This window comes from Megalobrama amblycephala, linkage group LG10 (genome assembly GCF_018812025.1).
Source record: "Megalobrama amblycephala isolate DHTTF-2021 linkage group LG10, ASM1881202v1, whole genome shotgun sequence".
In the NCBI taxonomy this organism is placed as follows: Eukaryota; Metazoa; Chordata; class Actinopteri; order Cypriniformes; family Xenocyprididae; genus Megalobrama; species Megalobrama amblycephala.
The window spans coordinates 3881161-3905187 of record NC_063053.1 but is presented as its reverse complement, the minus strand read 5'-3'; the positions used below and the strand labels follow the sequence as shown (position 1 = coordinate 3905187).

General features: G+C 37.7%; 1 protein-coding gene across 1 annotated transcript in view; it reads left to right on the top strand.

Moving 5' to 3' along the window:
• Positions 1–24027, top strand: part of LOC125276501 (adhesion G protein-coupled receptor A3) — a 160000-nt gene that overhangs the window by 57592 nt on the left and 78381 nt on the right. The window contains exons 8-12 of the mRNA XM_048204028.1: positions 1463–1627; positions 3875–4058; positions 4991–5140; positions 7110–7271; positions 9673–9891. Coding sequence (XP_048059985.1) covers positions 1463–1627; positions 3875–4058; positions 4991–5140; positions 7110–7271; positions 9673–9891 — 880 coding nt within the window. The remainder of the gene's footprint in view (positions 1–1462; positions 1628–3874; positions 4059–4990; positions 5141–7109; positions 7272–9672; positions 9892–24027) is intronic.

Genomic DNA, 24027 nt, shown 5'->3' with positions numbered 1-24027 from the left:
CCTGGCAACCACCTAGCACACTGTAGCAAACACATAACAACACCCTAGCAACCACCTAGCACACCCTAGCAACCACATAACAACAGCCTGGCAACCACCTAGCACACTGTAGCAAACACATAGAAACACCCTGGCAACCACTTAGCACCTCAGCAACCACATAGCAACAGACTGGCAACCACCTAACACCCTGTCAAACCCATAGCAACACCCTGGCAACCACTTAGCAAGAAACCCCAGCAACCACATAGCAACACCCTGGCTAGTTACTTCTGTAATTCTATTTGGTGCCTTCAGATTTTGTGCAGAATTACAGACAGCTGCTTTAACGCTGTTTTGAGCCAAATGTAAATCTAATACTCAACTACAAAATTGACAATTAAAAAAGAACAGTCTGCTGTGAAAGTTTAAGTTTAAGGCCACAAACATCAGCCTTCACACACTCAAATGTAGAATGAGCACTGACAATCATTATATCAAGGAAAGACAGTAAACATTTCCTGAGGAGAGCCGGTGTGTGTGTGTGTGTGTGTGTGTGTGTGTGTGTGTGTGTGTGTGTGTGTGTGAGGGATTACGGGCTTGAGCAGTCACTGTCTCTCTCTCTGAGCCTCTAATCATTTTTACTGTGAAAGATTTGAGCGCGCTCACTGAGCCACTTACTATTCCTCTGCTAGCATTTGCATGCATGAATCGTTCACGTCCCTCAATGTTTCCCTCGAAAATGTTGTAGAAGCGCAGGAACAAAAACCATTAGAAATTCTAGCATATTAATAATGCAGAGCTGAATGAGACCAAATAACCTTAGATCTTGTGTTCGTTGGTGCTCAGTATCAAAAATGTTGATGGATTTTTTTTTTTTTTTTTTTTTAATTAAACAGCAACCCAAATAGTGACAAAATGTTCATCTTTTATTTATCACGTCAGTGTTATTTGGGTAACACAATAAGGTCCCATTTGTTAACCTAACATGAACGAACACTGAAAAATATTTCTAAAGCATTTATTATTCTTAGTTCATGTTAATTTTAACATTTGCATTATTAAAATCAAAATCTGCATCTATTAGTATTAATTAATGAACCTTTGCTAAAATGAACTAACAATGAACAGTAGTGTTTTTATGATTAACAAAATGTTAACAAAAATTAATAAATACTGCATAAAATGTATTGTCCATTGTTAATGCATTAACCAATATTAACTAATGAGGCCTTATTGTAATACTGTTGTTTGAATAGATGCATAGAGCTTGAATCTTACAAAAACATGTCCAGATCACCATAATCATTTAATAAAGAAAGAAAACATTTACATTTCTTTTTTTCCCATTATGTTCATGATAATTCAACACAAATGCTCATCAGACGTGTTCTCGACTGATTTTGTGAGATTCACTCTGTCCGTCTGTTAAACTGGCTAATGTTCAAGTGTGACTCAGTGTCATCTCACCCCCGTCTCGCAGCGAGCTCATCCTGTCCAACATTGATGTCGGCGTTTCCGGTAATTGGCAGTGTCACGTGACCAGTTCCCGTGGCAACAGCTCAATCGGCATGGAGATCGTGGTGCTGGAGACAACTGCGCTGTACTGCTCGGCCGAGAGGGTCAGTAGCAACAAGGGTGATTTCAGGTGTGTCCGCAGCTACAGAAGCCCAGTGAACCGTCACCAACATTACACACAAACACATACACCATTACGCCATCACTGTAATTGTGATGCTTCAGTGCCTCTTTTTTCCTCTGTTGTATTTTAAAGTCAGTTCTCTGATTGGTGCTTCTATGGCTTCATGTTCTGTGTTTATGCAGGACATGTCTGTAATGGGCTGGAAAATTAGCCCGTTGTTACCAGAGGAATTAGTGTCATTTATTATTGAGTATTTGTGCTTCACTGACAGCAACAAATGGACACTGTTCATGTTCACAAACCTCAATTGTTGTGTGAAACTCAGAACATGATCAATTTCCCAAAAAGATACTTAAGTCACACTTACACTGCCGTTCAAAAGTTTGAGCTCAACCATCTAGCACCCTAGCAACTGCATAGTAACACCTTGGCAACCACTTAGCATCACCATAATAACCATATAGCAACATCCTTGCAACCACCTAGCACACACAAGTTTCTACACAGGAACACCATGGCAACCACATAGCCACACCCTAGCAACCATCTAGCACAACCTAGCAACCACATATCAACACGTTGCCAGCCACATAGCATCACCCTTCAACCACCAAACAACACCCTTGCAAACTCCTACAATACACTAGCAACTACACAAGAATACCCTGGCAACCACCTAGCAAAACCCTTACAACCACCTAGCAATACCCTTGCAACCACCCAGCATACCCTGGAAACCCAATAGCAACCACCTAGCAACACCCATGCAAACTCCTTGCACACCCTGGCATCCTAGTAACCACATAACAACATCCTTGCAACCACCTAGCACACACTAATAACTACACAGGAACACCCTGGAAACCACACCATAGCAACACTCTTCCACCTAGCAACACCCTTGCAAACTTCTAGCACACCCTGTTAACCACATAGCAACACCCTTGCAACCACCCAGCATACCCTGGCAAACTCATTGCAACACCCTTGCAACCACCTGGCATAACCTGGCAACCACATAGCAACACCCTTCAACCACCTAGCATTACCTTTGCAAACTCGTAGCACACCCTGGCAACCACCTAGCACACCCTAGCAACCTAGTAACTGCATAGCAACATCAAACCAACTAGCACACACTAGCAACTACACAGGAACACCCTGGAAACCACATAGCAACACCCTTGCAATCTCCTAGCACACCCTGGCAACCACATAGCAACACCTTGGCAACCACCTAGCACAGGCTAACAACCACATAGCAACACCGTTTAACCACCTAACAATACCCTTGCAAACTCCTAGCACACCCTGGCACCCACCTAGCACACCCTTGCAACCACATAGCAACACCCTTGCAACCACCCAGCATACCCTGGCAAACTCATTGCAACACCCTTGCAACCACCTAGCATAACCTGGCAACCACATAGCAACACCCTTCAACCACCTAGCATTACCTTTGCAAACTCGTAGCACACCCTGGCAACCACCTAGCACACCCTAGCAACCTAGTAACTGCATAGCAACATCAAACCAACTAGCACACACTAGCAACTACACAGGAACACCCTGGAAACCACATAGCAACACCTTGGCAACCACCTAGCACAGGCTAACAACCACATAGCAACACCGTTTAACCACCTAACAATACCCTTGCAAACTCCTAGCACACCCTGGCACCCACCTAGCACACCCTTGCAACCACATAGCAACACCCTGACAACCACATAGCCACACCCTTGCAACCACCCAGCATACCCTGGCAACCACGTAGCAACATCCTGTCAACCACCTAGCACACCATTTTTGATCAAATGAATGCAGCCTTGGTGAGCATAAGAAACTTCTTTCAAAAAATGTTTAAAAAATGTTACCCACCCCAAACCTTTGAATGGTAGTGTAAAATGTCTGAATGTTATTGTGTTGTATTGCAAAATATCACAGCTATTTATGGTGCATTAAGTGCCATTAAGTGGCATTTATTGTAAAGAAAGATGCTCAAGCACACTTTACAAACAAAACATTTGAGAAAAAAAGTTTGTTGGGTTTGAAATGCTAAATCAATATATGTTGATAGTTGAAATCAATGTTAAAAAAAAAATCAGTATTGTGTTTGTTGGTGGTTAGTGGATGATGTTGATCATAAATCCACTAAAATCACCAAAACTGATTCAAAACACTGAGACCTCAAACAGTGAAGAGAATACACTTGATCTGCTGAACCACATTCACACGTTGCTTTCTCAGGTGGCCGAAGACATTGGCTGGTTTCATGGCCTTCCTGCCATGTGCGGTGACCAGTGTTAGCTCCACCCCTCAGGAGAAAAGGGCGTGGCGGAGGTGTGACCGCACAGGCCGCTGGGCGGAGCATGACTATAACCAGTGCTCATATGCAAGCCAATTCACACGCAGCCTGCATGAACTCACACAGGTCTGTAAACTTCATCATCATCATCATTATCATCAACAGCACGTGGAGTTTTATTGGAGTCTTAGACGCCTGGGCACCAAATGATTCTGCTGGAGGGCCGTTATCCTGCCGCAATCGCTTCTGGCACGATACACCTGATTATACTGAGCAGATGTTCAACTAGACCTTGATTTACTGAATCACTTGTGTGTTAAAGCCCAAGAACATCCACAGCTAAGGGATTCTTTGAGATTTAATTCCTCTTTTTAATTCCTCATGCATGTCTCAATAATCTTCACAATTATTATTTTAAGTTTAGCAACCACTAATGCATCCAAACATGTCCCAGACAACATCCAATAATCTGACGCACAGTCCGAGCAGCCAAACACAGGTTTTAACTAGTAGAATTTGGTAAAGCTCATTTACATTACCGCTTAAAAGTTTGGGGTCGGTTAGATTTTTTAATGTGTTTGAAAGAAGTCTCCAAGGCTGCATTTATTTGATCAAAAATACAGTAAAATTTTTAAATATTATTACAATTTAAAATAGCTGATTTCCATATGAATATATTGTAAACTGTAATTTATTTCTGTGATCAAAGCTGAATTTTCAGTATCATTACTCCAGTCTTCAGTGTCACATGATCCTTCAGAAATCATTCTAATATGCTGATTTGCTGCTCAAGAAACACTTCTGGTCATTATCAATGTTGAAAACAGTTGTGCTGCTTCATATTTGTGTCGAAACTGATACATTTTTTTCTTTGATGAATACAAACTTCAAAAGGACAGCATTGTCTTTTAAAATATAAATCTGTTGCAGAATATATTTGATCAATTTATTGCATCCTTGCTGTATTAAAGTATTAATTTCTTTAAGATATATATGCTGAAGTCATCATAATCTTCTGTAAAGTTTATCATCTCTTTCTCTGTCTGATGCAAACCCAGATACCAGTGAACGTCTCCAATGCGCTGGCGTTGGCGCAGCAGCTCTCCTCTCTCACCAGCAGGGCGGCACTGTTTGGCGACATGATGGATGTGATATTTGTCACTCACCTGGTAGAAAGACTCACACGCCTGGTGGATCATGTCAGAGAGGTGAGAGTCAGATCCCATCATGCCTCAATCGATTTAATCCATCAGGATTCTGACTATATTTAGCTCAGAGTTCAGAGTAATTTGGAACCGTTTCTAAAATGGAACCGGCTCTCGATACCCATTCCTAATGACAAATATGCAACACATTGAGTTTATTAGTTTGTATATGTTAAAACTGTGTAATCCAAATGATTGGAAATGTTAAATGCAATTCAAATACTTAAATATTAATAAGGAAGAAGTGCAGAGACCTTTTTAAATGATGTCCAGTCAGTTGAGATGAAGACTGTATTGATATGCTGGATTGATTAAAGCGAGTGATGGATTTGTCTGCATGTGTGACTCAGTCTCTTCCGCACGCTTGTTTTGCTCGGCTGTCATTGAGGCGGCGCTCTGCTACTGTGCAATTTAGGTGCAATTTGAGTCACGGCACATTGTTATCTGCTATTTTCAGCTTTAAGTGTTATGTACACATGTTCGGTGAACACGTTTAGCATTTTAATAACACTGGCAGACTCCACCAGAAGAGCTCTTGAAGGGGTTGAATGTGTGAATGAGAAGAAAACAGACTCGCTTCGGGGAAATTTGTATTAATTACATAACAGAAGAAGAGCTGTTCCTTCCATATGTGACCTTCAGGCCAGACACACACTCCACGCTAAGCATGCAAACATTTGCATGCATTTGGAAGAGGTTTTCATTCACATTTTATTGACTGTGCATTCAGAGTTGCATTTTATAAGTATGGGCATTGATTGGAAATCGAACCCTTTGGAAAGCAACAATGCACATGTACTTGTGTAGAGAATGCTTGTTGATGCTTTTTGTTGCATTTCTGAAGTGCTGAATCTGCAGCTCTCGTGATTACAGCCGTGTGTTGTATATGATTAGCACAAAGCTGCTTTATGGGTAAATAAAAACAGAACATGACTTTAACTGTGTGCTAAGCATACACTTCATTCACAGCCCTCTTCAAACACTCAGATTTAATGCTGCTCATTCACTGCCTAGTGAGAGCTTAAAGTTAAAGTAACAATAATGTATTCCAGTCATGGTTCGAAGGTCATTTAAGAGCTTCAAGGTCACATAAGAGCTGTGAATATTGTAAGTAAATGAGATATAACCTTCGGTTCTGCTGTAGAGACTCATCTTAATCATGAATCTCAGTGCTCTTATAGTTTTTGATGGCTTGCACAAGAGATAAATTCAGTTCGGTATGGTCCATTTATGGAGAATGCAAAAAAATGTTGTTCTTCCTCAGTATTTCTGTCTTGTTTTCCAGCACAAATATCAAAACATTCTTAAATCAAGATACTTTTACTGGAGAAGAAAAAAGATTGAAGATAATAAGTCTTGTTTTCTGGAAAAATTGATCAAAAAGAAGTGAGCTTACAAAAAACTGCCAATGGGATCTGAAAAATAAACGTCTCGATTACATAGGTAACCCTCAGTATGTCGGACAGACTGATGAATAGGTATCCTATTCCTGTCTCTATGAAGCCCCTCCTTCTGAAAAGCACAATGTGCTCTGATTGGTCAGCAATTCAAGCGTGTTTGGGAAATGTCCCACCTCTTATCATAACCGCCAGTTTCAACACACTACTAACTAACTCAACCAGGCCCCGCCCCTTTATTCTGCATATGAATTATTTAAATGAGGAATATTGTGATGTATTAATTCCTGGAAGAAAACTCAAGACTACAATGGAGGCGTTTCAGGGAGTTCAGAAACAGTGACTCTGATATAGACAATAACTCCCGCTGGAGGGACTTTGGAAGCATTTTTCATGCTCAAACAGCAACTTTACACACTAAAGACAGATGAACATGGAGAAAAGCAGAATAGGACCCCTTCAAAGCTGTATAATCCAAATGGATGGAAATTTGATATGCAGTTCAAACACATACATCTGATGTCCCTCCTTGTTTTTTTTTTCTCAGTGATCTGTGATTGTGTGTTTCTCTGTAGTTGGGTGACCAGGTGTTCGTCATCGCCAGTAACATGATGCAGGTGGAGGAACACGTTCTCTGGATGGCTCAGAACGAAGCTCGCGCTTGTACGCGTATCGTCCAGTGCGTGGAGCGGATCGCAGATCTCGTGCTCAACACAAACACCACCGTCATCTCAAAGGTGATGCTCTATACAGGCTTTCATTCAGGTAGATTTCATTATGTGGGATAAATGTTTTTTCTACTTTTCTGAGAAGGGAAAAAAACTTTTTTTTTTTCTAATTAGTAATTGATATTGAAACATATTCAGCGTTTACGTTGCATGGCTTGCATTATTTTGTTGACTTTGTGCTGTGCAATGATGATAAAGTTGAATCTAATGTAATTAGTTCATTATGGATCAGATGCCTTTCACATTATTTTTACTCTTCAAGTTCATCTAAACTGTACTAGAAGCAGACAGTGACATTCACACCCTTTTTTGGTAATGAATTTTGCACAGGTTAAGGAAAAAAGCAAAACAACAAAAAGTACAAACATTTCAGTTGTCGGTACCAATACCAGTAAAATTTCACAGTTGTTTGTACAAATTTTGGTACCATAGCAAAAACTTTTGTAATTGTTTTGTTTTCATTTTTTAACTATTTGAAAATTAAGTAAATTAAATTAGTTCATTTTTAATGCTATTAATGATTATAAGTAAATAATACATTAAAACATTAGCATGTAGCCTTTGAAATATTGTTCAGTTAAATAAACATTGCATTAAACAAATCCAATGAAAAGCTAGTATTAATATGAAAATCAAGGTAACAGAACAAGTGGCAGGTCTGTTGCACTTACACTTTAAGATTTAAAGGGTTAGTTCACCCAAAAATGAAAATTCTGTCATTAATTACTCTCCCTCATGCCGTTCCACACCCGTAAGACCTTCGTTCATCTTCAGAATACAAATTAAGATATTTTAGTTGAAATCCGATGGCTCCGTGAGGCCTGCATAGGGAGCAATGACATTTCCTCTCTCAAGATCCATAAAGGTACTAAAAACATATTTAAATCAGTTCATGTGAGTACAGTGGTTCAATATTAATATTATAAAGTGATGAGAATATTTTTGGTGCGCCAAAAAAACAAAATAACGACTTATATAGTGATGGCTGATTTCAAAACACTGCTTCATGAAGCATCGGAGCATAATGAATCAGTGTATCGAATCTGCTGTTCGGAGCGCCAAAGTCACATGATTTCAGCCGTTGGCAGTTTGACACGTGATCCGATTCATGATTCGATACACTGATCCATTTACGCTCTGAATCTTCCTGAAGCAGTGTTTTCATGAAGCATCGGAGCATAAATGAATTCAAAATTTGAATAGGTTATACTATCAGAAAGCTATCAAACAGCACTGCCTTTATAATCAATGAAGCTGATGTCACTTCAGTTCAGTCGCAGCACAGGTGAAAACTCCCATTATAATCAAAATAATCTGTCTATGCTGCACAATTAATCTCTCATTTACATCGTCTTCAGACTTTGTTGGTTATAAAGAAATGATTCACATATTGAACAGATTCTGACTTAAAGGGCACCCATTATGTCCCTTTTTACAAAGATGTCCAGACACCATGTAAAAGTGGATTTTGCATAATGGGTGCCCTTTAAATGCCTCTGATTGGCCATTGTGTTCACACGCTCTGTCTGTGACTGGCTACAAAGCTCAATGCTGTAAAAACACGTTGTAAATAGAAACCTTTGATGCTCTTCACAGAACACAAACACAGCCGGTTATCATTTTATAAGTTTATATCTTTATCTTTATATCAAGTTTATATCTTTATTTCTCACACTTGCGAGTTTATATCTCACTATTCTGACTTTATTTCGCGCAGATATAAGTGTGAGAAACAAAGTCAGAATTGCAAAATAAAAAGTCTATTACTTTTTTACTTTTTTTATTCCATGGCGGAAACAAGCTTCCATACAAAACTCATTCGATTGGTTTGTGAAGGGAAACATTTTTTACATTAATAAAAGATGCGCTTTAAAAAGAGGCAGAACATATGTATATGCATCTAATTTAAATAAAGTGTTCACTGCAAAACAATATTGTGCATGAAATGCATGCTTCGTTTGATTAAAAAACATTTATTTGGTGAATTGGAATGAATTACTCTTGAGATTTGCTCATTAAGCACTAAAGAAAAGGGGTTTGTGTGCTGCTGATTTATTCCCTGATGCATTTTGGGCCGTGGGATCCTTGCGTCTGCTAATCTGTGAACTAATACTGTAGATAATAATGTATCTCAGGTGGGTTTCTACTCTAAGCGTGTAAATATTGACGTAATCACAAACGCATTTGCCTTCATCCGTTTCTGAGCTGCCGGTCTGTTGTTATTCTGATTATGTAGGGTACAGACTCAGATCGTTAATGGAGTCTTTGTTTAGTCTTTTTATATTTTCATAATCAGTCCTTGACTCGCTCAGCAGAAACCCTCGTACAATGAATGATGTTTATTTTCCAACAAGCAATTAGTGTGAGGAAAGTAGGTCGCGTAATGTCCTCTGTCTCTGTTTCTCGGCAGGTTTCTGCTAACATCGCTCTGGAGGCCCTGATGGTCAGACCGGCCGCTCTGATGGGTTTATTGTGTACCGTGGTGCAGCGGCCACCTCTACTGCCCCCTGTGGCTGACGCGGGTCACGGCGAGGGCGTCAGCGTCACCGGATCACAGCACGACACCCTGCTCGACTTCAGATGTCACACGGTTAATGTCTCAGGGTCACCCATGGGTCAGCTCAGCCAGGTGAGAGTCATTGCTAACCAAACAATGTGTCCAATAACCTTTGAACCAGTTATTCTGTCCAAGTTACTTGAATCAAGGCAAGACACTTCAGGCAAAAGCATTGTTTTTTCATGCACTGGTCAGTTTTTTAGGTCTATTTTGCTTCCATAACATGCCTTCTTTTAGACTAGTGGAAAGAAAACTTCTGAAATACACATTTAAGTGTATTTCAGTTTATTACAGTTTATTGATTTGCATCTTTAGATTTCGATGTAAAGGCAGTGAGAAATGTCCACTTCAGCAGCTTTACACACACCAAACCGTACAGTTTTATATTTTGAAGGTTTGTTCATATATCATTCACCTGGTTTATATAACATTTTATTTCATAAAAACATGGTGAAAATGTATTTGTTTTCTGTTTGTTAACAGTTTTCTGATTTATTTCCAAAATCCCCCTGTCAAAAACTCTAATATGTCAACAAAATGATTATTATTTAAATCTGGCTTTATACAATGTTCAGATTTCTGTTCTGGAAATGTATGCAAATTAGTGCATATTTAAGTAGTTGCTAGATGCCTCATTTACACATCTGTTCACCTGTAGTGTCTTTCCTTATTTTTCCTAATTAATTATTTATAAATTTGAAATGGTTGTAATGTCTTTTTTTAAATCATCTAATTATGATTCTCTAAATGCCTTAATGACTAAATATTTTATTGAAATGTTATAATTGTAAATATTTTATAATGTAATATTTTATTCACAGGGTTATTATGTCTTTATGTCTCTCGCTCTCTGGTCAAATAGTTTTTCTTTCTGTGTTGATGAATTTCCTAGTGAAACAGGAAGTTGGCATGTTTTTAGCCTTTAGTTTAAGTCACAGCCAAAACCTGTGATTTACTACTAGCACTGCCTGTCAGCAGAAGTTGGTGGTATTTATAACTGAGGGGGGCGGGGCATTCTTATTCTAGACAGCATTTGATTGGACGAAGGTTTGTATCCGCCCCTGAGAGCGAGATCATGAGTCATCAGTATTTTTCATCTGCTTTCCTAGATGAGAAAGACTGTACAGGTATATTTATGTGTGTAAATAAATATACATTTATATTTACTTTACATTTAAATGTATATGTGCTAAAAGATTCTTTCACACGGCAGCAGAGCTCAGTTCTGCTGATGGTTTGATTTTATAACTGCATGTTATTGTCATTGAACACACTAGTATTCTGAAATCCATTTAAAGAGAGTATTTTTTGACAGTGGCCATCCAATGCTTTTGTGACAATAGAAACAAACAGAATTTATGTGACTTGATAACACTAGGCTGTTGTTATGAGATGAAGCTAAAACAGGAGTCTGGGTTTGATGGGCTGAAGCTTGTGTGATGTTTGGAGGAAAGAGCAGAGAGAGATGAAGGTGTTAATAATATCTGTGTGCCTGTTCTGGACGTCCAGCTGTGAGTTCTGGAGCTCTGATGAAGAGATCAGGCTTCAGTCTGAGGAGCGGCTCCAACACACAATCACATCGAGACTCTCTGTTTACCTGATGGGCTGCTTCACTCATCCATCCATCAGCAGACATAAAATAGAATAGAATAGAATAGAATAGAATAGAATAGAATAGAATATTTCCTCATTGTAAAACAATAAAATAATAAAAACAATACAATTAAAACACTTACGATGGCAGTCAAACATTTGGAATAATTATGAGTTTTTTTTAATGTTTTTTAAGAGAAGTTTCTTCTGCTCACCATTTATTTGATCAAAAAATACAGTAAAAACAGTGAAATATTATTAGAATTTAAAATAGCTGTATTCTATGTGAATATATAGTAAACTGTAATTTATTCCTGCGATCAAAGCTGAATTTTCAGCATCATTACTCCAGTCTTCAGTGTCACATGATCCTTCAGAAATCATTCTAAAATTATATAATTGTTTAAATATATAATATATATATATTTAAGTTTAAATGTATAAATATATTACAAGCTTTATATCAAATAAATTCAGTCTTTGTGAACAGATCCTTAAAAAAATCCTTATTATTCCAAACCTTTGCCCACAAAAAAGTACCTGCATATCATGTGACCATTAACTGACATCAGAGCACTGTGAACATGCAAATATGTTTTTTTTAATTATTAAAATATTAGCTTAAAATCTTTTTGCTTAAAATGGGTTCAGCTGACAAAACCGTTTGGGAATCACTGGTTAATGGAATTTGAGAACAGTTCTTTGAAATGCCGCATAGTTCTGGATTGTTCTATAATAATGCTTTTGTGTTTGTAAAACATATAGATTAAGTTTATCCTTAGGGCTCAATGCAGAACTGTTGAGCACACAATCGAGCAGAACGCAGAACATTGGTCTAATGAGGAGCAACAGTGAAGTTCACTATAATTCACATAAACGCTGGAGGCTAATCTCATATATCAGTCTCGGGGTCTGTATAATTGATCATCATTCTGCCCTAGTGCACACTAACAAGTGAAGTACCCGCTGACTTCTCTTTGAAATATATTTTGATCAGGTCTTCATTTGCCTGCTGTGTGTCAGTTGCCTCTGGGTGATTTAGATCATTCATAATGATCACATCATTCATATACAGTTTTATATTATACTTAAATCAAATATTAAATATTAATATCAAATATCAAAGTCCATTTTGTCATCTGTCTGTCCTTACAGGAATAGTTTAGCCAAAAATGAAAATCTATTATTTACTCAACTCCACAAATGACATATGACTCGTGCACTACATTTCAGATCTTCTGAAATCATGTGATTCTTTGTTTGAGGAACACTGATGATCTCTTCATCATGACACCTGTTAGTGGGTGGGATATATGAGGCAGCAAGTGAACATTTGGTCTTCAAAGTTGATGTGTTAGAAGCAGGAAAAATGGGCAAGCGTAAGGATTTGTGCGAGTTTGAGAAGGGCTAAATTGTGATGGCTAGACGACTGGATCAGAGCATCTCCAAAACTGCAGCTCTTGTGGGTGTTCCCGGTCTGCAGTGGTCAGTATCTATCAAAAGTGGTCCAAGGAAGGAACAGTGGTGAACCGGCGACAGGGTCATGGGCGGCCGAGACTCATTGATGCACGTGGGGAGCGAAGGCTGGCCCGTGTGGTCCGATCCAACAGACGAGCTGCTGTAGCTCAAACTGCTCCAGAAGTTAATGCTGGTTCTGATAGAAAGGTGTCAGAATACACAGTGCATCAGTTTGTTGCGTATGGAGCTGCATAGCTGCAGACCAGTCAGGGTGCCCATGCTGACCCCTGTCCACCGCCGAAAGAGCCAACAGTGGACATGTGAGCATCAGAACTGGACCACGGAGCAATGGAAGAAGGTGGCCTGGTCTGATGAATCACGTGGATGGCCGGGTGCGTGTGCGTCTCTTACCTGGGGAACACATGGCACCAGGATGCACTATGGGAAGAAGGCAAGCCGGCAGAGGCAGTGTGATACTTTGGGCAATGTTCTGCTGGGAAACCTTGGGTCCTGCCATCCATGTGGACGTTACTTTGACACGTACCTCCTACCTAAGCATTGTTGCAGACCATGTACACCCTTTCATGGAAACGGTATTCCCTGGTGGCTGTGTGTACATATGGAAAATATGTATATTTCATGAAGCGATGCTGTTTACAACACACACATATACAGTATTTAACATATGTTAAATATATGTTAACATATGTTGTGTCCACCTGTGAGATGTTCTCATGCTTGTGTTCATCTCATCATTTGTTTCCGTGTCTCTGTGTTTAGGCTGTTTCATCTGCAGAGCTGCATTAAAGATGTATTGCACAGCTCTCTGACACTCACTCACCTGTGTGAAGCAAACAGAGAAACGCCTCTGAATGCTAAAACACTGGAAGCGTTTCATCTCCACTGCGCTAGAGAGAGAGAGAGAGAGAGAGAGAATTGAGTCTGTAAATTGCTCGGCTACATTATCACACTGAATAAAAGTAAAGATAAAGACACTCTTCCATCAACAGCTAAACCATCAAGCATATCTGACCCATCTAACCTGTGAGGGCAAAATTAAACATGAGTGTGCAAGAGAAATGCAGAGCTTCGTCTCGTTCATTTGAACTTTCTCTATAATCATTATCTGTCACTTTGACTGGGTCATGCTCCGTGTATTTATTTTCGCTGATAATTACATAACCATACGCCAGTCCATTTGTGTATGCAAATTTGATATTGTCTTCATATCACCGATATTTCCAGAAGTGAATAATTGACATCCAGAGAAGTTTTAGCAGTGAGTAGTTTCCCTGAAGTAACCACAGTTAGTTCACTTTCAAATGAAAATTAGCCCAAGCTTTACTGGCCCTCAAGCCATCCTAGGTGTATATGACTTTCTTCTTTCTGATGAACACAATTGGAGATATTTTAATAAATATCCTGACGCATCCAAGCTTTATAATGGCAGTGAATGGGACCAACGAGTATGAGCTGAAGAAAGTGCATCCATCCACATCTATCCATCATAAGCATACTCCACACGGCTCCGCTAATAAAGGCCTTCTGAAGCATTTGTGTAACAAAATATCCATATCCAATATAAAATATCCAAGTTATGAATGTAAACATCCAAATGTTCTCAGAACATTCTGGCAAGGTTCTCCCAAAGTTATGCACAAATATTCTTCCAGAAACATTAATAGAATATTAGTTCAAAGTTATCTGGTGTTTATAAATATATTTTTTTTAAATGCAACTACTTGTTTCAGAACATTCAGAGAACATTCAAAAGTAACATTCCAATAATATTTGAAGAATGATAAGATGGAATGTTCCCTTAATGTTTGCATAACCAAGAAAAAGCATTTTTAAAATAATAATAATAATAAAAAATGGACATTTTGAATGTTCAGAGAACATTCAGAACTAATGTTCTTATAACTTAAAGGTGCCCTAGAACCAGTTTTTACAAGATGTAATATAAGTCTAAGGTGTCCCCTGAATGTGTTCTGTGAAGTTTCAGCTCAAAATACACCATAGATTTTTTTTAATTAATTTTTTTAACTGCCTATTTTGGGGCATCATTAACTATGCGCCGATTCAGGCTGCGGCCCCTTTAAATCTCGCGCTCCCTGCCCCCTCTGAGCTCTCCACTATAATACAGTGCATTTACGAAGTTCACACAGCTAATATAACCCTCAAATGGATCTTTACAAGATGTTCGTCATGCATACTGCATGCATGCTTCGGATCAAGTGAGTATAGTATTTATTTGGATGTTTACATTTGATTCTGAATGAGTTTGATAGTGCTCCGTGGCTAAAGCTAACATTACACACCGTTGGAGAGATTTATGAAGAATGAAGTTTGTCTTTTCTCCGACAGTCTTGTCTCCGCAAATACAGTAAGAAACGATGGTAACTTTAACCACATTTAACAGTACATTAGCAACATGCTAACAAAACATTTAGAAAGACAATTTAAAAATATCACTAAAAATATCATGATATCATGGATCACGCCAGTTATTATTGCTCCATCTGCCATTTTTCGCTATTGTTCTTGCTTGCTTACCTAGTCTGATGATTCAGCTGTGCACAGATCCAGACGTTAATACTGGCTGCCCTTGTGTAATGCCTTGAACATGAGCTGGCATATGCAAATATTGGGGGCGTACATATTAATGACCCCGACTGTTACGTAACAGTCGGTGTTATGTTGAGATTCGACTATGTCTTTTAAACAAATGAGATTTATATAAGGAGGAGGAAACAATGGTGTTTGAGACTCACTGTATGTCATTTCCATGTACTGAACTCTTGTTATTCAACTATGCCAAGGTAAATTCAATTTTTAATTCTAGGGCACCTTTAATGGGAATGTTAGCAAAACATTCTTAGAACATATATTTTTTTACGTTTTATTTTTATTTTTTTTAAATGAGTTAAAATTGTACTTGTACGTCCAATTTGATTATATACAAATTTAAGGCAGCAACTGAATTTAAGCTTATAAGTTGAATTGGGTGTACTTTTTTTTCTTTTCTTTTTTTTTTAACAATGCAATGAAAGAAATTATGCCAGGTAGCATTTCAGTAGCATTTTTCTTTATCCTCAGTGTCTTTTAAGGGTGGGTAAATCTGAAATCAGAATATCACAATATAAGAGAATTGTATAGAAAACATTCATGAAATTAGCTGTTGATTTCAATTAGCTGTTTCTCTTCATCTTTGCCGCTGTCCGTTTGTCTCTGAATGGCAGAAAACATGTCTGCTGTGAGTTTTAATGAACACTAAATGAACAGAACATTTGCATACGGCACATCCTGCTAGTGAAAATGTTATTGCTCAGATGCTGGTCTTTCACATCTCAGTTCTCAAGGTTCACAAAAATGTGTTTAGGTCACATTTCACTCTATGAAAAATGAAAACGAAATTACAATTTGCATTATCATGATAATTAACCACTTTTTTCCCCAAAATGTGTTTGCTAATTTCTCATTACTGTAATATATTTTTGTTACTGTAATTTTGATCAGCTTAAATTCTCATTTTTCAGACACTTTCTGCAGGTTACATCAACACACCAGTAGATGCTGCCAAGTGATTGTCTTCATGAGTGAATCATTGATTAATGTACTAAATCTATTAATTTAAAAGCACTGATTCATTCAGGAAGAAAACCATCCAAAATCAAAATCGCATACTTCCATAATATATAGTAGGTGATATTATTATTAATCTAACAGTATGTGACAAAAGAAGTATGTCCAAATTTACAGTACTCATAAAAGAGTAGGCAAAAAGTACTCAGATGACCTTTACTTTCCCATAGTAAAGGCCACGGGAGAGAATTCGTGAGTGGCACTGGTAGGTCACATGATAATGACAACATGGCAGATGTAGTACGACTGGAATACATTCATAATTCACACATTCATACTAGGCAGAACATACTTTTTTAGCAGTTGCAAAGTAAATACCTATTCAAAATAAATACCTACACAAGAGAGTATGTAATTTCGGATGCAGCCATTATTTTTATGATTGAATCATTGAATCATTTATTCAAGTGATTCGTTCATTAAATTATATGTTAACTAATATTGATAGATAGATAGATAGATAGATAGATAGATTCACCTTCTTGTTTAATTATAGTATCAACACAAATAATGTGGAAGGCAGCTCAATTTGATCATAAGAAGTATTTGATGAGAAATGTGAGTTCACATTGAGATCTCTTAAGTTGAGAAATTGCAGAGATCACTTTTTGAAGTTTTTAGTCTCCTTGTTAGAGTGCCCGTCTCCCATGCCGGCAGACCCGGGTTCGAGTCCAAACAGGAGGGGTTACGTGAGCTCTAGAAGAGAAACGTGTGAGATTACTGGGGCCTTTTTCTCAGGAAGAACATCTGAGATGCAGGACTTCAGCAAATGTCTCCATTTGTTCTCCATTTAATCAAATTAAGAGACAAACCATTGAGAATGTTTTAAATGGTTCTTATTCATCATTTTCTGTTATCTCTCTCTCTCTCATTTTAGCTTGATCAAATCTAAGCACCATAATACTATGAATACAGTTAAGAACACACAAACACACATCACACGTCTCTCAGAAGCAGCACAGATCTTTTCACACACATCACAGTGACTCCACACATGTTTCTTATTTCCCATGATGGCTGCTGTTCAAACCCCAAATCTCATTATGTGCTAATTCTTACAGTCAGTGAATGAGGTCTCCACCGCAGTCATCTACGTGATCTCAGCTTTTCTCATCCACAGTCTGAAAAAAAGAGGAAGGACGCTCGCTAATTGCCCTGCAAATTGTGTGCATGCGGCCCATCTGTGGGCTTCAATTAAAACGCTAAGATGAAGACGATCGGAGCGTCTGAGAAGCAGCAGCGCTGCCGTACGCCGGAGCAGGAGCTTTCAGGGACGCTAATTACAGTAACACCTCGTTACGTTTAACTGCTGTGAATGACACTTTATCACGGGCCGTGTTTTCATCGTGTCAGAGCCGTGAACTCATGAGCATGTGTCTGTGATTGTTTATGTATGTAAACTTTTTTTTTTTTCTCCCCACAATGTGGTTGTTTATATGCCACTATGCTGGGATAGTGATTCAGCTCTAATGCAACTGCAACAATCTTTAGGTAGGTGGCACATGTTAAAGTAGCACTCGGCAATTAAGTTTTACAGTAGCTCTTCTCTGTGATCAGTCCAGACGGTCTTGCCTTCGCTCCCCATGTGTATCAAAAAACCTTTAACGCCCATGACCCTGACACTGGTTCAGAGGTTGTCCTTCCTTGCACCACTTTTGGTAGATAACCACTGCATGCTGGGAACAGCCCATAACATTTGCCATTTTGGAGATGCTCTGACCCAGTTGTCTAGTATCACTATTTGGCCCATGTCAAAGTCATTCAGATCTTTTTTGAATCTTCCTGTTTCCAACACATGAAATTCAAGAACTCACTTGCTGCATAAACCCTTTGACAGGAGGCACTTTAATTTTATATAATTTAATTTAAATTTTTTTAACAACATTTTGAATATTTTTATTCAAATTTTAGTTTTAGTAATTTTGTAGCGTGCTTTTGTCATTTTTATTATTATTTAAATTAAATTAATTTTTATTTCAGTTTTAGTATTAGTCATTTTAGTACTTCAACTTTCAGTTGGCCAAGGCAACATTTCTAATTTTCATGTTCCGTCTAATATTTAGATTTTATTTTATTTCAGCTTGATTTCAGTTAAAGCGATTTTTAATAGTTTTAGTTAACAATAACAAACACTGATCTTTAATACAGAATAATAATTTGTTTGAGTGGCTTCGAGTCAATTACTACTACACTGCAAAAAAAAAAAAAAAAAAATATATATATATATAGTTCATTCTTTTAAATTAATATATAATTCTTGTTTTCCAGTACAAATATCTAAACATTATTAAATCAAGATGCATTCACTTGAGAAGCAAAATGACATAATAACAAGTGTTATTTTTTGAAAAATGTATCAAAATGAAGTGACAAAATCTGTTAATACAATCAGAAAAATAAATTTTTATTTTTTAAATTAAGTTTATTTTTTCTGACCCCATTGGCAGATATTTGTTCTTGTTTTAAGAATGAAGTCACTTAAATGTTATTTATTTATTTATTTATTTATTCAATTTCAATCTTCAGTCATTTTGCTTCTCCAGTAAATGTATCTTGATTTAAGAATGTTTAGATATTTGTGCTGGAAAACAAGACAGAAACACTGAGGAAGAACGTAATTTTTTGCAGTGTAACTAAGTACAGTACAGTAAAACACAAACTGTTGAATCTAATGTAAAACAAGCTTGTACTTGTGTCTGCTATGAAGACACAAAATCAGAAATATCTGCACTTCTAAAGATTATTTCACTAAAGATTAGTGTGCTTTGACCTGAATTTGTCTTGTTTTGCCAAACCCAAACCTATGAACATTGAGTGTGCTCCTAGAGCTGGATTAACATGGGCTAAACGTGCCGTATTTGACAAATGAAAAAGCACTCATCTCAGTGTGCCGCCATGAGAGTGTTTCAGGCTGTTTTTGAGGTTTTCACAGCATCCATCTGTGATAGATGTATCTTTCTCTTCTCGGCTGTGGGTGCTGCCATATGGCCTGCCGCTGGTCACTACAAGAGTCCAAATATGACCAGAGAGGGTTTAATCTTCTGGATTTTGACCATTCACTCACACACACACACACACATACTCGTACCAGCTGGGCAAGTGAATACATGCAGGACACACACACACACATGCACATCCTTTTTTGGCGTCCATATGGTGTTTTACTCTAAAATGAATTTGCTTTCATCTCAAGCCCAGATTGCAGTGCAATATGTACAAATTTATGATGTAGATCAACAACCATCTTCAAATGTTTTTGTTAAAAAGCTATTAATAATGCATTAAATGAAAACACAAATTACTGCTAATGCAGCGCTAAACGTCCCATATGCACCTCCACATTACATCAACATAAAGCAAAGTTTTAGTAGGTCAGGATTTGCGTAATGTAAGCTAAGGTTAAGAGTTGGTCTGTGCAATGAGATATATAGTGGCTGCTGATCACCACTAGATTGGCCAATTAGAAAACAGGATAGATAGATAGATAGATAGATAGATAGATAGATAGATAGATAGATAGATAGATAGATAGATAGATAGATAGATAGATAGATAGATAGATAGATAGATAGATAGATAGATAGATAGATAGATAGATAGATGATTTAAAAGCTTGTGGAGTCTTTCTTCATGTCTTTGAGCATCTGAGTCACTGAGAAGGAGAAACCTCTTGAACTTCTGTACATTCTGACTGTTGTCTTTTGTATGTAGTGACTGTAAAAGCACGTCTTCATCATCTGCTCTCTCTCTCTCTCTCTCGCTCTCATTCAGTCAGATTTAAAGGACTCCAGTCGCTTTGAAAGAAGAGCAGACAGCCAGACAATGAGATCATCTTAACAGCCACAGATGTAGAAATAGAGGATTACAAGAAGCAGCGTAGAGTATTAATCTGTTAGAGAGACAGTCTGCATGTTGGATTCTTGACTAAGCTCTCTCTCTCTCTGTGTGTGTGTGTGTGTGTGTGTGTGTGTGTGTGTGTGTGTGTGTGTGTGTGTGTGTGTGTGTGTGTCTGTCTGTCTGTCTGTCTGCAAATCTTGATTCCACATTACCCCACCAGTTAAGCACAATGACTTCATTGTGTCATTGTTTTCACATATTTTTGGCCATTGTGTGGTGCTAAATAATACTAAAGGATTACTTAGTATTTTTCTTATTTTCCAGCACAAATATCTAAACATTCTTAAATCAAGATACATTTACTTTATAAGCACAAATATGAAAATATGAAAAATTGATCAAATTTAAGTGACTTCATGCTTAAAACAAGAAAAAATATCTGCTAGTGGGGCCAGAAAATCAACTTAATTCAAAGGGAAAACAATTGATTATGTCTAATACATTATAAAGGTATTCATAATGTATGTTATAATGCATAATATATTTTCATAAATAATTGTAATCAAAGTTAAAATTCATAATGATATTTGCAGATTCCTTGTCACATCTGAAATTTTGATTGTCGTGTGTTTTAATGCATTATACTTTCTAAAGCTGTAACAATGAGTATTATAATGTATCATAACTGATACTCATGAGACCATACAATGCATTTTAATGTGTATTATAGACATAATTAATGCATTAAAAACTTGAATAATGCATTATGTATAAAGACTTTAAGTATTACAGTTTAATTTTCTATGGAAGCTTGTTTCCTGCCAGATACTGGTTCTTGTTTTAAGCATACATTTTTCAGTAAATACCCCCCCAAGTCACATTCCCAGTGAATTTCTCTCCGAATACAAATGCAGTGAATTTGCTCGCTTTTTTCCAGAGAAGATCAATGATATCAGAAGTGCGATCAGCACATCCTCGTGTCGTGCTGAGGTCAGACAGACTTGTCCACATCTTCAGAAATTAGCCACTATGTCTGATTTTGAGGCAATAGATGGTAAAATCTTGAAAGAACCTACCAAGGGTTTACTCAAAGCAAGGGGAGTCTGTTTTTATCTTCCTGAAGAGATCACATGTGAAAACACATCTGTTTAGCTGTGCATTTACTGAATGAGCACTGTGTATTTTTTGGTTAGGGCCGTCTGGTTGGAAGAGCTGAGAGATTTGGGAATTGAGACGGTGAGTTTACGCATGCTCTCAGATGTGAGTGTGAGACACCAGGTCCTTGGATGCAGGCTGGTGTCTTACCGAAAGCCATCAGGTTGGAGGGACACTGGAAGGTGTTGGAAGAATGTTTAGATGTTTGTACTTTTTTTTTTTGCAGTGCAGAGGCACATAAACAAGCAGTGTAAATATGGTTTGGCAATGAGGATCTCTGTCTGAGTCTCTTCGTCCAGCTTCATTCCCATCTGACTCCTGCACCTGAGCACCAATCTTGGCCCCGTTTATCGGTCTGTTTATAAGAACATTAGGGCCGCCAGGAATCAAGATGGCTTTTCAGTTAACTTAATTTTCTCCTGATGATCTCAGCTTCATTCTTATCACTTACATAAATTCAGGATATTAAAATGCATAATTTAAGCTTCAAAAACTACAAGAATCCAGTTTTGTTCCTTGGTTTTGTCATGGCAACAGTCAACGAACCAATGGAGAGAGAGATTGTAAGTGTGCTGTTGGTTCATTGCCCAAAATTTCATCAGTGTTAAATCTCATTTTAAATCACTGTTGTTCAAATGTGTGTATAGTAGGAGGCGCAGCGCTTATACTGTGCGCTCCTGCGCTCAATGAGTTTATCATCTTTCACTCGATTTGATATTTTATCATCTGTATCTCTGGTTATACAATAAAGCATCAGCATTCAGTTACTGCTCTAGTTATGACCCATAACACACTTTATTTATGACATTTACTGCTTCTATGTGAGAATTTATGTGCACATTGCCAAGAAACAGGTGTGTAAAAATGTTTAAGTTTAATGGAGGAAATGCAGAATTAAACAATCAGATGAAAAGCAAGAGAAAAAAATTAATGTAGCATTTCTACAGCCTTTTTATAATTCATACTGCATGTTGCATCTTCAGATTTTGATTATTCAGAGCTCTCTAGTCTAGACGCATATTCTGTTAAATAAGGATTTGAGCATATGGTGAATCACAGTAAAGGTTATTTTTAACATTTTCACCCAGTGCATGACTGAAGCATCTGCTCAGACTCATCCGCAGTATTTCTCTCTTTTAATTGGTTTGAGAGTTTACAGTGTTTCTGCTACTGAAGAACATCTTCATCAGAATAAATAACAGTTCCTGGTATAATACAACCTCCACAGACATTGAGGGGGACAAGTCCCCCCCAATAATTAGAAATGGCCAAATTGTCCCCCCCAAATATTTGATATTCTTGATGCTGCTCTGCTGTACTCCATTATGCATCAATCTGTTTGCTGTTAGGATGACAAAAAGTTTTAAAGGTGCCGTAGAACGTCTTTTTAAACGATGTAATATAACTCTAAGGTGTCCCCTGAATGTGTCTGTGAAGTTTCAGCTCAAAATACCCCATAGATTTTTTTTTTATTCTTTTTTTTTAATTGTCTATTTTGGGGCATCATTAAATATGCGCCGATTCAGGCTGCGGCCCCTTTAAATCTCGTGCTCCCCTCCCCTGGAGCTCGCGCTTACCTTAACCAGCATAAACAAAGTTCACACAGCTAATATAACCCTCAAAATGGATCTTTACAAAGTGTTCATCATGCAGCATGTCTAATTGCGTAAGTATGGTATTTATTTGGATGATTACATTTGATTCTGAATGAGTTTGATAGTGCTCCTTGGCTAAAGCTAACATTACACACTGTTGGAGAGATTTATAAAGAATGAAGTTGTTTATGAATTATACAGACTGCAAGTGTTTAATAATGAAAATAATGACGGCTCTTGTCTCCGTGAATACAGTAAGAAACGATGGTAACTTTAACCACATTTAACAGTACATTAGCAACATGCTAACGAAACATTTAGAAAGACAATTTACAAATATCACTAAAAATATCATGATATCATGGATCATGTCAGTTATTATTGCTCCATCTGCCATTTTTCGCTATTGTTCTTGCTTGCTTACCTAGTCTGATGATTCAGCTGTGCACAGATCCAGACGTTAATACTGGCTGCCCTTGTGTAATGCCTTGAACATGAGCTGGCATATGCAAATATTGGGGGCGTACATATTAATGATCCCGACTGTTACGTAACAGTCTGTGTTATGTTGAGATTCGCCTGTTCCTCGGAGGTCTTTTAAACAAATGAGATTTATATAAGAAGGAGGAAGCAATGGAGTTTGAGACTCACTGTATGTCATTTCCATGTACTGAACTCTTGTTGTTCAACTATGCCAAGATAAATTCAATTTTTAATTCTAGGGCACCTTTAAAAGTTACATTTTTAGGCTGGTCTGCCTCAGTGGTTCAACAGCACTCATCACTGTCAGAATGAGTGAGATGGCCAATCAAATCAAAGAAGGCGGGGCTTACTGTTCACAGAAGACGAGTGCAAAATCCAATGCGACGCTTTAGTTAAACTAATTATTATTAGTAGTTAAACTAATAATGTCTAATGCTATTTC